The 15,615-nt window shown below is 43.6% G+C and overlaps 1 protein-coding gene across 6 annotated transcripts in view; it reads left to right on the top strand.

Annotated features, from left to right (window-relative positions):
- Positions 1-15,615, top strand: part of unc5a (unc-5 netrin receptor A) — a 187,475-nt gene that overhangs the window by 92,969 nt on the left and 78,891 nt on the right. For all 6 annotated transcript variants that reach the window (XM_027138155.2, XM_047800459.1, XM_027138158.2 and 3 more), the window contains one exon: positions 3,601-3,822. In XM_027138155.2, coding sequence (XP_026993956.2) covers positions 3,601-3,822 — 222 coding nt within the window. The remainder of the gene's footprint in view (positions 1-3,600; positions 3,823-15,615) is intronic.

The following is a 15,615-nucleotide window of genomic DNA, read 5'->3' as shown; positions in this document are numbered from 1 at the left end:
AGATCTGGCGTACGCCTCGTTTAGGACGTATAGACTTCCCGATGCTACAGATCATCTCCGGGCACGTTGGCAGCTTCTGGTATCTGATCTGAAGAGCTCTGATGTGTGAGAGGTGTAAGGTGTGTGAGGAAGGTGCGAAAGTGCTGCGCTGTAACGTAGCAGTTCTGTCACCCGCGATATGGCCGAAGGGAAGCCGATTCATCGCTCAGTGCAAACTCTGAGAGTCGAGTATCTCAAACTCGGCAGTATATTTGCCCGCGATGCTGCCACCGCTTCCTGTATTCATACCCGAGTATTATCCAGGTGCTTTTGACCTTCGCTGATGGCCTTCAAGCTCCTCGTCTTCACTCCTCTCCCTTTTCTGTTCATCACGGCTGTACAAAGCAGCCTTTACATTCTTATCAGCGCCTTAACGTGCTTTCAACTCCAGGACGTCGTGCCGAAGAAGAGTCGGGTTCCGCGTCCGTGTCGCGGAAGCAGACCGGGTTACAGGCTTGTCGCGACGAATCTACAGCAAAAAAGAAAAAAAGCACTGCGAGTGACCCTGGAGAGCTAATGGCAATCATCACAGCACTAAATTAAGACTCGTTAAGTAGAGCGCACCCGGCGAGAGCTCGCCTTCAGGTTAATGAACGCCGTTTTGAGCCGAGGTGGACGTTCTGATCGTGCTCGTCTCGCAGTAACCCTCCTGTAACGTTAAACCCCGGCGTCAGTCTGCCCGATGATGACAGGAGCAGCAGGTTAATCCTCGTACAGCAGGTCGAAGCCTGTAAAAACGTGAGGGTTTTTTTTTTCCCCCCCTCTGTCTGATAAAATGCAACCGCTAGCCGTGTGAGGAGGAGGAGGAGGAGGAGGAGGAAGAGGCAAAATGAGACAGAAAGCAGTAAGTGATGTATGCCCTTCATTGGACACAGAACATTTAGTTTTCATTAAGAGTTAAACACGTACACGATACATTAGCGGGGGTTCAATAGCCGCAGCTCGGCTCCTTGTCGCGTTTCAAGCTGATGAATTAGCAGCTCGGATCTAGGCCCGAGATGACAAAAGGAAATGGAAAGACGGGCATTAATATGACTCGTACGCAGAGCGGCGTTCGCTGGTCACAGAGCCGTCGGCCCGTCGTCTCGAAGTGTCGCGGCGTCTTGCCGCGAGAAAACCTATCATCATCGATAATAACGTTGTGTATTTTCCTAGAGCTTGTGTTTTAAAGCCTTTCCTCCTCCGCCTGTTACCGTCACATCGACCTTTCTCTTACTCCGACATCACAGATCTTACAAGACTCGTATAATGTATGTTTGCTTGTGGAGCCTGAATAAGTTCTAACCTTTAACCTCTAACCTAACTTTCCAACAGAGAACTAGTGCTAGTTATTTATCGTGCAACGAAACTCCCAGTAAAGTCGATATCCTGAGAGTAACCTGCAGCGTTCCTTTAAGCATCTCATCCCCTCGACTACGAATCTATTTCCAGTTCACCTCCGGAGGCCTTTTAAAGGTTACTCGCTTCACCTCCGTCGCGAGCGTGGAAAAACAAACGCGCTCAGCAAGCAGCAGATGCCCGATTGTTCTCCGGCGTGGGTGGGAGAGGATAAATTAGCAATTCTTCCTTAATCACAAGGAGCAGGAAAACATTGTGTCTAAAAAATGAAGCTAGCGATAGAGCGCCGTTTGTCAGAAAGAATCCGAAAAAGGTCCGAGCGCCGCCTGATCATCATCACTGTCTGATCATCATCATCATCCCTCACTGCAGTCTGATCATCATCATCATCTCTCACTGCAGTTTGATCATCATCATCATCTCTCACTGCTGTCTGATCATCATCATCATCATCCCTCACTCCTGTCTGATCATCATCACTGTCTGATCATCATCATCATCCCTCACTGCAGTCTGATCATCATCCCTCACTGCAGTCTGATCATCATCATCAACCCTCACTGCAGTCTGATCATCATCATCATCCCTCACTGCAGTCTGATCATCATCCCTCACTGCAGTCTGATCATCATCATCATCCCTCACTGCAGTCTGCTCATCATCCCTCACTGCTGTCTGATCATCATCATCTCTCACTGCAGTCTGATCATCATCATCCCTCACTGCAGTCTGCTCATCATCCCTCACTGCAGTCTGATCATCATTATCATCCCTCACTGCTGTCTGATCATCATCATCTCTCACTGCAGTCTGATCATCATCATCATCATCCCTCACTGCTGTCTGATCATCATCATCCCTCACTGCAGTCTGATCATCATCATCATCCCTCACTGCTGTCTGATCATCATCATCATCCCTCACTGCTGTCTGATCATCATCATCCCTCACTGCTGTCTGATCATCATCATCATCCCTCACTGCTGTCTGATCATCATCATCCCTCACTGCTGTCTGATCATCATCATCATCCCTCACTGCTGTCTGATCATCATCATCCCTCACTGCTGTCTGATCATCATCATCATCCCTCACTGCTGTCTGATCATCATCATCCCTCACTGCTGTCTGATCATCATCATCATCCCTCACTGCAGTCTGATCATCATCTCACTGCAGTCTGATCATCATCTCACTGCAGTCTGATCATCATCTCACTGCAGTCTGATCATCATCTCACTGCAGTCTGATCATCATCTCACTGCAGTCTGATCATCATCTCACTGCAGTCTGATCCTGAAACACGGAGTCTGATGAGGTAGAAATACACTCTTGTTCTCGGGGCTCAGTGACATGAAAATCTGAAAAAAAAGAGAAATATTAGCGTATTTCTGGGTGACATTGATGGTGAACTGTGGAACATCATCCTGGTGAACGGTGCAGTGAAGTGGCGTGGTCACTGAGCGAGAGGGATTTATGGCCTACAATCCATCAGCTCTGATCTTAAAAGCCTGTGATTAACAACGGAGAGGAAGCAAGGCTACAGAATGGCTTGTGTTGAAGCCTGACAAGGCCGTACTACTCACAGGCCTTTTACTCTGCCTGTTAACAAGCCTGTGTGTGTGTGTGTGTGTGTGTGTGTGTGTGTGTGTGTGTGTGTGTGTGTGTGTGTGTGTATACACAGCATACATCACAATGCCAGGATCAAAACACACAGAAATTGGTGCACACACTGATCCCAGTAACTCACACTGTGATGCTAAGTTCACCGTACGTTAGTAGCATGACGTCGTTCCTCTGTAGCCGTAATCAGACGTCATCACACGTGTAGCTACACGTATCAGAAAATATTGGTGGCTTACTGGTTAGCACGTTCGCCTCACACCTCCAGGGTCTGCCTTGTGTGTGTGGAGTTTGCATGTTCTCCCCGTGCCTCGGGGGTTTCCTCCGGGTACTCCGGTTTCCTCCCCCGGTCCAAAGACATGCATGGTAGGTTGATTGGCATCTCTGGAAAAAAATTGTTTTGTAGTGTGTGAGGGCATGAGAGTGTGTGTGTGCCCTGCGGTGTATCCTGCCTCGATGCCCGATGACGCCTGAGATAGGCACAGGCTCCCCGTGACCCGAGGTAGTTCGGATAGAACTAGAGGTAGAAAATGAGTGAGAGTGAGGGTTTACCTCATTAAAGCACGTCCTCATTTTTCTGTCTTTTTTTTATTATGGCAGGAGCGGAGCACGTCGCCACGGTGACCCATCCTCTCCCCGTCGCCTTCTCTGACCTGCTGCCTCACTTCCTGGTGGAGCCGGACGACGTCTACATCGTAAAGAACAAGCCGGTGACGTTAACCTGCCGCTCGACGCCTGCCACTCAGATCTACTTCAAGTGTAACGGAGAGTGGGTTCACCAGGACGACCATCTGATCGAGCGCACCGTCGACCCGGCAACAGGTAGGAAAAAAATTAATAAATGAATAAATGTAAAGCTGTTTGTTTCGCTTCATGATTTCTTTTAACTGTGGTTTTTTTTTGTTTTTTTTTTTACTTTTCTTTTCTTTCTTCCTGCCACAATTTCTATTCCATTCCAGGAAGTGCAACGAAGCTACTAAACAATTAAAGCGCTTCTTATTTCATTTAGCTGTTGGAGAAATCATCTCCTGCTGTCGCGTAACACCTGACGTTATGGAGCCTGCTTTCGAACACATCTCTCTACTTACATTAGTGAAGAATGATGGGATTATCAGAACCCATAATGTGAAATTGCATTACTTTTCCATCACTTGTGACATTAAAAAAACACAGTTCTTCCAGCACAGCCAGACTTTTGACTTCTCCACGATGCATCTTTAACGTCAGGTTTGTGTCCTAACAGAGTTTTTAAGTGAAAAGTTTTTTTTGCAAAACCGATCGAATTTCAAACGGTTTAACAATTATGAGAAATTGATGTCTGGCCGAGAGCCGTGTTTAAGCCGAGACGGTATAAATGAGCGGTTCCTGGGTCTGGGATGGAGAAGGTTTCTAGGCGCTGCCCGGAGATTAGCGTGATTGATGTTTTGACTAGCGTTCGGGGAGAGAGAGAAAAAAGAAAAAAGCTTTCGGAAACGGTGAAGTACGGCGTTTGTGGTTTTGGAGGGAAACTCGACACACAATAGAAGAATCGGCCGCACAAAAGAAGGACGCTCTTTTTTTTTTTTTTTCCCCAAATGCATTCTTTCAGTAGACAGAAGGCAGCGGGAAGCTTAGGCACTCTTCCAAACCAATTTACGCCGTGGCTGCAACCTTCATTGTGCATAAGACTTAGCTTAGGTTTTGTTTGCACTCAGGACTGTTGTGAAGGCTTGTTGCCGTTACGTGGCTTAACGCTGACAGTGGCTTTATCCTCGGAAGAAAGGCATAAATAATAAGTCAGATCTATCCAATTTCCTTCATCCACAAACTTAGGTGCGTGTTTTTGGGGCTTTTTTTTTTTTTCTCGTCCTCCTCAAACAAAGAAGCCATGTTCCATTATCAGGATTCTGAAAGACCGCATTGTTTTTAGACACAAATTTAGCGGCAGCTTTTTAAAATTTATTTATTTATTTATTTATTTATTTATTTATTTATTTAAAGCACCGGATTTCTTTCTTTCTTTCTTTCTTTCTTTTTTTCTTTCTGTCTTTTTTTCTTTCTTTTTAAACATTCCCCAGAGGTTTAATCAGTGAGATTTGTGTGACACTGGCACAAGTACTGTACGATCATTCGCTAAGCCCTACCTGTCGGTGGACGGCTCGCGCCGGCGCGGTTCGTGACTCATTACCGCCGACGGCGAGTCTGATTTTTTTTTTTTTTTTTTTTTTCTTTGTGATTTACCACCACACTGGAACGAGCTTCCATCAGGCTCTAATTGGTTAATCTTCTAGCTTTAGGAAGTAGCATCGATGTCAGTCCGGCTGAATCTAGATCACCGTAAACGCCACACGCACGTATCCGCGCTTCCCGCTCGCTAGGCAGACGGCCTGAAATACGGTACATTTTTGTATTTAATTTTTAACCACATGGCCACGATCTGAGAGCACGAGACTCGTGTAAGACCTTCAAAGTGCATTAGAGTGCCATCAAACACACACCGCTTGTTAAAATCGTTACCACCCGATCGATAAAATCGAATCATATTGAAAACATACTGTAGTAAATCATGAATCCGTTAGTCCGGAGAGCCGGGAGAAGATCCACGCCGCAGGTTTCCGTTGACACAAAGCCGTGTTAGGACAAATGTTCTCTTTAACGATGTTTCATACAGTAGCACAGTGTAGCACAGTCATTAGCCACGATTTAGGTTCGATTTGTTAGCATATGCAGTAGTGTTCATCTTTATTTTCACTGCAGTATGTTTTAACCTGAAGGACAATAGAATTATTACTACAGGATTCTCTCTCAACTCTGAAAGAGAGAGAGAGAGAGAGAGAGAGAGAGAGAGAGAGAGATTATGACTGGTGGTGTTTATTGTAAGTGTTTGTTGCCTTTTTCGATCCTTTTATCATGTGTAATGTTGCTCCCATATAAAACAGTTCAGCCCAAGACCAGACATTTTTAGGGTCATGATTGGGGACAATGTCCCGTCCAGAGAGACAAGCTGTTTCATGTTGAGGTTTTGTTCAACCCGACCATCGAAAATACCCTCGCTAATGAATGTTTTTTTTTATTGGTTGTTGCGTTAAATCTTACCCAGATACAATAGTGCTATTTTCTGATTGGCTATTGTGTAGCCTTTTTGTTTTTGATTGGCCGATAAAATGTCAGGCTCGACTAAGAACCGAGACGCGCTTGATTCCTGCCCGGGTCCATAGAGACAGCGGTGCGGACTGATACATTTTGGGTGCTGCGGCTTATTAAATATATGATAAATAAGTTTTTCTGCGTGAGAAATACGGAGAATGTGACAAAAGGCCGACATGAGTGACTGTCACTCTCAGTGTGTGACACCTGACAGCCCTGAGTTATATTTCTGTCTCTGCTTGCTTTCCCTTGCTAGTTTGCTGTGTTCTTATGCTAGTTTCTGCTCCGTATCTGTCCGCTTTCTCGTTCCACCTTTTGTTTTCCGTCTCCCTTCGCTTCTTATTCCGCCTTCTTTCGCTTCTCTGCATTTGCTTCTCTCGTTAGTTTGCGTTCCCTCTTCAGCTCCTTTTCTCGCCGCTCTGCTCTTTTCCACTAGTTTGTTTTCTCTGGCTAGTTTGTTGTCTTTCTCTACTTTTCTTTCCCTCACTTTATGTTGCCTCTTTACCTTCCTTTACTCACTATTTCGCTTTCTTTTTCTCTCACCGGTTTGCTGTTGTTTACCAGTTTTTTCCGTCTCTCGCCAATTTTCTTTCTTCCACCAGTTTTCTGTCATGCAACACTTTTCTATTTTTCTCCCCAGCTTTCTCGCTTTCACTCGTTTTATTTCTCTCCCTATCTCTGATTCGCTCGGACTTTCAGGCCGTTCAGAACATCTGTGTGACCGAACCAGCGGTTGCCAGATTTAAACCGAACCGTAGAGAAGTTCTAGCACAAGCACTTGCAGCCACAGGAAGGTCACTAACAGTTCTCTCATTATGGCTCAGAACCCAACGCTGACCTCATTAGGAAGTGGATTTTAGCTTTGCTGGGAATGAAAGTTTATCTTCGTCTCAGCATGACCTGTCATACCCTGATCACAGAGTCCTTCCTCTTTTGCTAAATCGGTCTTTTTATATCTGCTGGTTTGTTGGTGGTCACTGAACCGGTGGTCCGTACGGGATCGGTATCAGCTGCTGGTCAGTGAGGAGAAGAGATACTCTTTCCATCCCTTCCTCTCTCACTCGCTCTCTCTGGGATGATGGGATCCGATCATGTAGGTCTGATATCCATATAACAGAGACAGAAAAAAAAAACCCGCCTGCTGTTTGTCGCCGTCACCTGTCTATAACACGCACTTAAAAAACTATTTGTTTTATGAGCCTGTCATTTATCAGCCGTGTCTATTACCTCGTGTTTCGCCCAAACAGACCTTGGTGTATTAATTTAACGACATTTTTGATGAGCCTCTTGTCCTTTCCCTGTCCTTTGTGTGTTTCGAGCCTTTCAATCCTTCAAGCGTTGCCTACAGCTTGTTATGCTCGTCTTTCTGCCAGCCGAGTTTTTCTTTTTTCTTTCTTTCTTTTTTTTTTTTTGTCGTTAAAGGAACAGAATTTGGACCGTAAAGCCGTCATGTTTACGAGGACGTCTCATTAAGCATGCAGCACTATCCCACTGGCTGCTAATGACAACAAGCCCCAGGCAGTTTGGCTGCTCAGTGGCAAAAAAAAAAAAAAAAAAAACGCCCTGCCGTTCTCTACCGCATGTGGTTTAAAGTGAAAGATTCCATATCGGTTTCATATCATGAGTTTCATACAGTATGTCACTGCGTTAATGAGACATAATAAGGAAGAGATGTTAGAAAGGCAAAAATGAACGGAGTCTACGCTCTTCGTGTTCATACAGTATGGTTTCCATGTGAAATACAGAAAGCTTAAGCTTCTTAGATGGTATACGCAGCTTGTGAGACGTTTGGTGTTAGCCCCGCCCTGTTGGCATTCACTAAATTCCAGGGGTTTCGTTACCAAGACGTAAAGTGGGCGTGTTTCCGGAGGTATTGGAAAAACAGGCTCTTTCAAAAAAAAAAAAAAAAAAAAAAAAAGAGAGCATACTACGAAGGACAAAACAGTCATACAGGTTAGGGTTAGGGTTAGGGTTAGATTATCAAATAGGCCACGCCTACCCGATGACGCAATATCTGTTACGCTGTTCTGAAATCCCTGGAAATAAGTGCATCCCCTGCCCTGTCAGCTTAGAACCCGCCCCTCAGTCCATTACAGAACAGTCAGCGGAAAAAAGTGTATTATTACACTTTATTCCAAATCACAGATTTGTAGTCAGTTTTTTGCACATTTTCCATAATTGCAAAAAAATTTTTATTCTAGTATTTGAACTTCATATTGAACTTCTTAATGTTTCTTATTTCAGTTGTAGATCAGTCAGACATTCGCTTTCGTGTAGCTTACGTCTCAATTCACGCGACTAGCCTCAACGCCTCGAAATCTCAAAACAATAAACATCCAATCAAATCATCGAGTTCTTTACGAAAACTGGCTCTTTCGTTACATGCGTATTGCTTTAGACACATCGCCGAGTGTCTTTGGCCAGTAGGAGCCAGTCTGAACATGTCTCCATGCATCTTCCATACAATTTCATCAGTACCTGCCAATGGCAATGTGTCCTTCTGAATCCCACCTGAAAAAAAAAAAAAAAGCCTGTGCTCAGCAGTTCAAATTTCTCGCTTGTTTTCCTTTCTAGGCTCGAAAAAACACCATTACTGCTGTTCTAGCAGGGGTAGCCAGAGGGCAGAACAGGCAAGAACAGGCTTTATAATGACTACATAGATTGGTGCAGTGGAGCCTCTCGCTGCTGCTTTGTATCCCTCCATGTACAGCACTAAGCTTTATAAAATACTGAGAAGGGAAAAAAAGAGTCGCATGAATAAGCTGGTGGTGTTAATCAGTAAGGTGATTACACTCAGAAACACACACAAGGGGTGGGATATAGGGGGTAGGGCAACATGTGAAGAGTCGATCCTTCCGAAGTTGGTGTGTTGGAAGCAGGAAAAATGATGATGTTTAGATGACTGGGTCAGAGCTTATCCAAAACGGCAGGTTTTGTCAGGGGTTTTCTGTACGCCGGGGTAAGGAACGACACTGACGGGGTCACAGGGTTCCGACGTGGTATCTTTTGGCACGATAATGCAAATTGTTCAGGAACGGTTTGAGGAAATTACGCAGAGATCAAGGTTCCCTTCAGTTTCCTCAGATTTTAATCCGATCGAGCATCTGTGGGATGTGAGGCATCTCCACCCACCCCATATCTCCCCCCGTCACACTCACACACACACACTTTGTGTCTAGAACATCACAGGTTGTAAATAGAGTCATTCATTTTCAATTTTGAGGTAAGTCGAACGCATGCTTTGGTTTTGCTTTGTTTTTTTTTTCAAAAGCCGGCCATGTTGCGCAACAATCTCAAGTTCTGCCATCTCCGCTGATAAGTTCTCCTTCATAAACACAGGAGCCTAATTACTATAACAGGGTATTGTTCAGGATTAGAGATGCCTGTGGACAGGGGGGGTGCCTTGACGAGCAGTTTTGCTCTTCATCGTTTCAGCTACTTGGAATCTTTGGGTCAGAACATGAGAAAAACTCATTTGAGACAGTTAGAAGGTCAGGGCAGTCTGATCTGAAGGAAAAACAGCAAGAGCATCGGCCATGCTGAAATCTCTGGCTTTGTTTTGCGTTGCGCACCGGTTTGTACGTGCGACGCCTTAATTAGTTGGTAAACAGTGTTCCTGATGTTGCAATATCTATGTAATACATTCCCAATACGGATTCTCACCACGTAGCTTATCACTTCTCATTACCCGTCCACTAAAATCTCTCTATCTCTCGGTCCGAGCACATCCTCGGGGCGTTGTTTGTGCGGCCTGTACGTTCAACCAGATAGGATGATGAGATAATCTCAAGACAAGGCTACGATGAAGACGTATCCGCCCAGAGAGGAATCAATGCTGACAGCACATTTACGTGAATTAGGCCAGCACGGCCCTCGTTCCACTCCAGGTGTAATTACCCATCATCCAACTGCCACCTCAGGTGCGCGTTCAAGATGCTATTCCTTCTGCCGAAGCCCTCAGACATTACGCTCGGTCATGTTATCGTGCCGAAACCGTTTCGAGTGTCTTTCAAACATTATCACAGTTTTTTTTTTCCCTTCCTTCCTTTCAGCAGAGCAACTCTGATCATCTGCAATCTGTCATACCTGAGAACGTCTCGAGCTTGTTCAGCACCGCGCGTGTTCAGCTAACATGGCACATCGCGCCGCTTGAAAAAAAGCAAACAAGCCGAATAAGCGTCTCTCTTTACAGAGAGTATGACGGAGTGTCTTCCTGGGAAAGAGTGATGAATATTAAATGCAGGTTCTAATTGAATGTTGTCTAAGATCTTATCTCCTAATTAGAGATTCCACATTCGCTTTGCACCGCTTAATTTAGATTCATTTGTTCGGGTTTTCAGGCACGAATTTTTTTTTGTTCACACTTTCTAATTCAAAATCAAAGTGCAGCGCATTTATCAAATAAATGAGTTCACTTCCTGCAGAACAGATTTCTTGACTTTCATTTAATTTGTTAATGACAATCATTTTCCTCGCATCCAGAGACGGGTGTGTTTTTCACTCCTCGCATGCCGAGCTGGGACGCGTCGACGCGATGCGAAAGAGATATTTATTACGGATTAAGTTTTAGGAGTTGCATGTTTATATCTGAACAGATTCCTTCGGTGCAGTTTTGTAGCAGTCGGCACGTTAACCGTCACGTGGTGAGGAAACCTAGAGATGCAGTAGAGGGATCCCTCGGTCCTTTGGCTGCCTTCGGGAATCATTACAAGCACTAATTTAACGTCAGATCATCAAGGTAATCTAGTTTATAGGGAATATGAAGTACAGGCATGTCAACCGATAAGGATAGCAATGTGTTAATCACCGTGTATTGTTGTTAAAGGAGAGATCGTACTCAGCAATCAGTGAAGTGGAGACTGTAGGAGTCAAGATGATACAAGTGGTAAACAGAAGCTGGCAGGATTGTGATTTTTAATAAGCAGGAGCTTCTTGTCTTCGGGATGGAACAAGTAAGAGCTAGACGGGTCAGGATCGTGTTGACCTTGAGACTTCTTCTAGATGGTTCAAGAGCTTGATGACCTCAGGACTAGAATCTAGATGGGGCGAGAGCTTGATGACTTCAAGGTGGCAGGACCGGGAACTAGATTGGGCAGGATCTTGTTGTCCAAATCTCCTCCAACTAGATGTCCCTAGGTTCTTGTTGACCTCTGGATGGCTAACTAAATGGGTCAAGAACCTTATAGTTCAAGAACCTTATATTTTGAAGGTTTGTGCATGGCTAGCATAAGATTCAGATAGACAGCGATTATTTCTTAGCTATCAGCAGGATCCATTAAGATGATACTGTATGTAAAGATCTCAGGTTAGCAAGCGTCGTTGTAGTCTTTAGATGGACAGGAGTGCAATCTGGGTTGAACAGGAGCACATGGGCTTTTGAAATGGCAAGAGTAGGATCCTGATGGGACATTATCTTGTGGGCCTCAGGATGGCTGGCATAGGATTTGAATGGGGCAGGAATAATTACCCATCATCAAGGTAATTACCCATAACCTACTGCATAATTACCCAACAAGAGAATTGGTAAAAATCCAGATTGGTCAGGAGCTTGTTTCAAGTGTAATCTGGTGCTAAGTGATGTCATGGGAGTGAAGCAGAACCGAATGTCATGTCGCAGATTATTTTATATCAAAAATCCACCATTATTTTCTGTCGATAAAGAACGCCAGTCCTTTTTTCTCCTCCAACAGTTTTGTTTAGAATAATCGTTCACAAACAATCCTTTTGAGTTTGTTTTGCACATTTTCCTCACTGAATGTGAACTAACCAAACTGGTTGCTATTAAGTAAAGCGAATAAGTCAGATGTAAAAAAAAAAAAAAATAAGATAAAAAAATAAAAAAAATGTAAAAAAAAAAAAAGGGTCGATTCTCTTAAAGTACATTTTTATCTATGCTGGACATTCAAGGACATTCTCACTGAGCAGAAATCCCTTCACTTTTCATTCCTTTCTCACGTATGTTTTCTCAGTCGGAACGATCGCCGCGATGCTACGTCGGTCTTCTCTAAAAACAAACAGGAGAGGACTAAAAGACGTGTCCGGTCACAAGAGAAAAGAGGAAATGTGTAGCATTATTATGTTTAATTAATGTATGGGATACACAGATGTATTTTTTTTTAAAGTCTGTGACCCCCAACGAACCACCAGAACAGGATTGTATCGATTGTACAAGTCTCTGGAACTGTTCTAGAGGAATGTGGCTAAGACCAAACAATTAAATGGGAAGCAAGAAACAAGTGCACACAAGCTGGCAAAATGATACTTGAAGAAATCTTGAGCAAGTGGCGGTGATGGAGAGTGTTGTGCTAGTTACTAAGAAATAGTAACTAGTTACAGTTACTAGTTACTTCATTCGAAAAGTAACTCAATCACTTTGTTGATCACTTACACCAAAACGTAACGCGTTACTGTTAAAAGTCATTTTTTAGTTACTTTTTTTAAAGAACGTTCTTTAATGTTCCCATTAATGGACAGGAGCTTCGAACCAGAAAGACACAGCTTACATTTGACTAGAAGGTTTTTGTCTTTATATTTCAACTAAAGTGAAATAACGAGCAGGTTTCCGCTTGGAGAAACTCGTCTCGCTCTCGCCTCGACTCGCCGTTACTGCCGCACATACTCGAATAAACGGAAACACGCCCACAGTGCGGCGTCTTCGTGTTTACAGGTCGGCATCCACCGATCCTACAATGCGCCGCTGCTGTAAACAGGTCAGTCTTTAGGCTACACTTCAGCCTAAATGAAATCATTTAAAAAAGTAACGGACAAACGCACCATATGGTAACGGTAACGGCGTTACTGTATTAGTGTCACGGTTGAAGCGCCTGCCTCGCCTCCCGAGCACCGACTTTATGCCAAGGCTGAGACTTTTTAAAACCGATGATGTTGCCCACATGTTGTTTTCAGAAATGTTTACTAGTATCAGTAAATATGATCAGAAGTATTAAGTGAGATTCTGCATTAGAATACTTGGTGAAATGTGATGCATTCTTTTGGAGTGTGTAATTACAAGTATTACATGAAAGCAGAACTGAACATGTCGATATTTTGCCCCTCCTTAACTATAGGGGAAATATATGAAGATTTGTTTATCATATTGTTCACAAACCATTTTTTCCTTTTCACACAGACTTATTTTTGACTTTAGTTGTATGGATCCTCAGCCTTACGACCCTTCATTACAGTTAGAGTATTAGTTACTGTCAAAAGTAACTGCGTTATTGCCCAACACTGGTGATGGAGCTGCCATGTTGGTGTTCAACAGGGTTGAGAGCTGGTCATTGTACATAAATGCCAAAGTGTATAAGAATTCCATCATTTTCATCCTCATCAAACCATTCAGTGGCATATAATTCAAAACACTGATGCTGGCCTACAAAGCCAAAAATGGACCAGCTCAATCTTACCTCAAAGCCCTCATCATTCCTCGCACTGCACCCCGCAACCTTCGGTCTACCAGCACTGCTCGACTGGTTCCACCATCTCTCAGGGTAAGAGGCAAGTATACTACAAGACTCTTCTCTGTTCTGGCACCAAGGTGGTGGAATGAACTTCCCCTAGAGGTCCGGACAGCCGAGTCACTGGCTATTTTCAAGCGGCGGTTGAAGACCTACTTATTCATGAAACACTTCAACTAGCACTTCTTTCCTTATCTTTTGCATTAAAAATTAAAAAAAAATACAACCTTTGATACTTTTTCATTGTAACTTTGAACAAATGTTTTAAACTCATGGTATCTTAAGTATGTAACCTAGTGAGCAGCATTAATGTATTCAATGTTAGAGATTTAAGCACTTATGTACGTCGCTCTGTATAAGGGCGCCTGCCAAATGCTGTAAATGTAAATGTAAATATAAGTGGTGGAGTCATCGTGGAAGGAACCCCCCCCCCAAAAGATAGAAATGATATATAAATCAGGATCAATCATAAATGCTTTGTACTGATCCTTTAAATCCAACATAAATCCACCCAAATCCACACCTATAGCACAGCACCGGATTTTCACTTTAATTCCTTACCCACTTGTCGCAAAGAAAACTAATTGTTGAATTGGCCCATGTTTGCGCTATAGCCTGCGTCACTGCCTTACTTGTAGGTTTTTCATTATGAAAAGAAGCGAGCCTTGGTGAGTAAGAGCATGCATGAGGAGAATGGATGAATAGCCCCGGGGAGAGGGAATTATAGGCAATTCTCTGAAATTTAGAGAGAGCTATTCCTGTCCTGTCCACTCTTTCTGAACAGTGCAATTAAGTCCATCTCCACTCTCATCTCCTTGATTAAACTGACTGTCAGGAGTTTGGTGAGGAGACGTCGCTCTCGGACAATCCAGCTTCATCCCTCTTGTTCCTGCACTTACAGAGCGAAGGATCAAGATCAGGGCAGAAGGCTACGTTTTATTAAACTTTATGTAACTCCTTCTGCGTTTCGATTACGGTATCACTGTAAGACGTTCTATAAAATCGCATGCTGTTTGATGGTTGACATCCTGAGAGTTGCTGAACAGGAACCGAACACCTCGGTTGCATCCTGAATAAAGGAAAAATAGTAATAGTCATCATGCAGATGAGTGTAGTGGGGTCTGATGTGAGAAAAGTATTGTTTACTATTTTTTTTTATTGCAGTGTTTCTGACCAGTGAATGAAAAAGCTGTTAGTCACACAAAAATAGATCACGATTCAGACTCGGCAAACAGACGACCGCGAGTGAAGGGCGTACAAAACCGTATGAGGTACTGTAGAATTAATGGCAATTGCATGGCAAGACTTTCCAAAAATAAATACACTGAGAAATATTTCAAGATTAATTAAGAGAAGCACGGATCTGCTAACTAGAGGCAAACTAGGATATATCGAAGGTCAACTGTATAACCATCGGTTCTTCGAAGCAGGTTTTAAAGAATAGCGACGGTCAAGGTGTAAGTAGCTGCTTAAATCTTCTAAACAAATGATTCTGCCCTCAGTTTGGGCAACTCCTGCACCGCCAAGGACCTCAAGGAATAATGTACAGTAGTAGTGCTTAGTGCTAATAGAAAGTGGATTCCTAGGTAGTATGTTCTGGCTGATAGCCATCAGCAGATGTTGATCTGGGTCACCTCAACTGTGTAATGCAAGATTTCCTGGAGCAGGGCCAATACACATCATAATCCAACACCCTACCAAGTGACCTAAAGGCCTGGCTGCCTCCAGGGCAGAATGCAGCGTGCACTGTGTATTGACTTTGCTCAACATTTGTACATTTTTTTAGCTTCTTTTTTTTTTTTTTTTTGCCTCGTATTATACTGTTGATAAAAAGCTCTCAGAAGGCAACACTACCCTTAAGGCACGGTAGCCGTCTGTGTGCTGACATTTTCACAGCTAAACCTTTGGGATGTTTGACAACACAGGATAAGTACTTACAGATTACACACCAATGTAGAACCATGATTGTGTTCTATGGGTTTAAAAATCTATATATTTATACCATCTTTCTTCCATATCGTATTTAAAGTGT

The sequence above is a fragment of the Tachysurus fulvidraco genome, chromosome 15 (genome assembly GCF_022655615.1).
Source record: "Tachysurus fulvidraco isolate hzauxx_2018 chromosome 15, HZAU_PFXX_2.0, whole genome shotgun sequence".
Lineage (NCBI taxonomy): Eukaryota > Metazoa > Chordata > Actinopteri > Siluriformes > Bagridae > Tachysurus > Tachysurus fulvidraco.
This window is presented reverse-complemented; position numbering and strand designations above follow the sequence as displayed.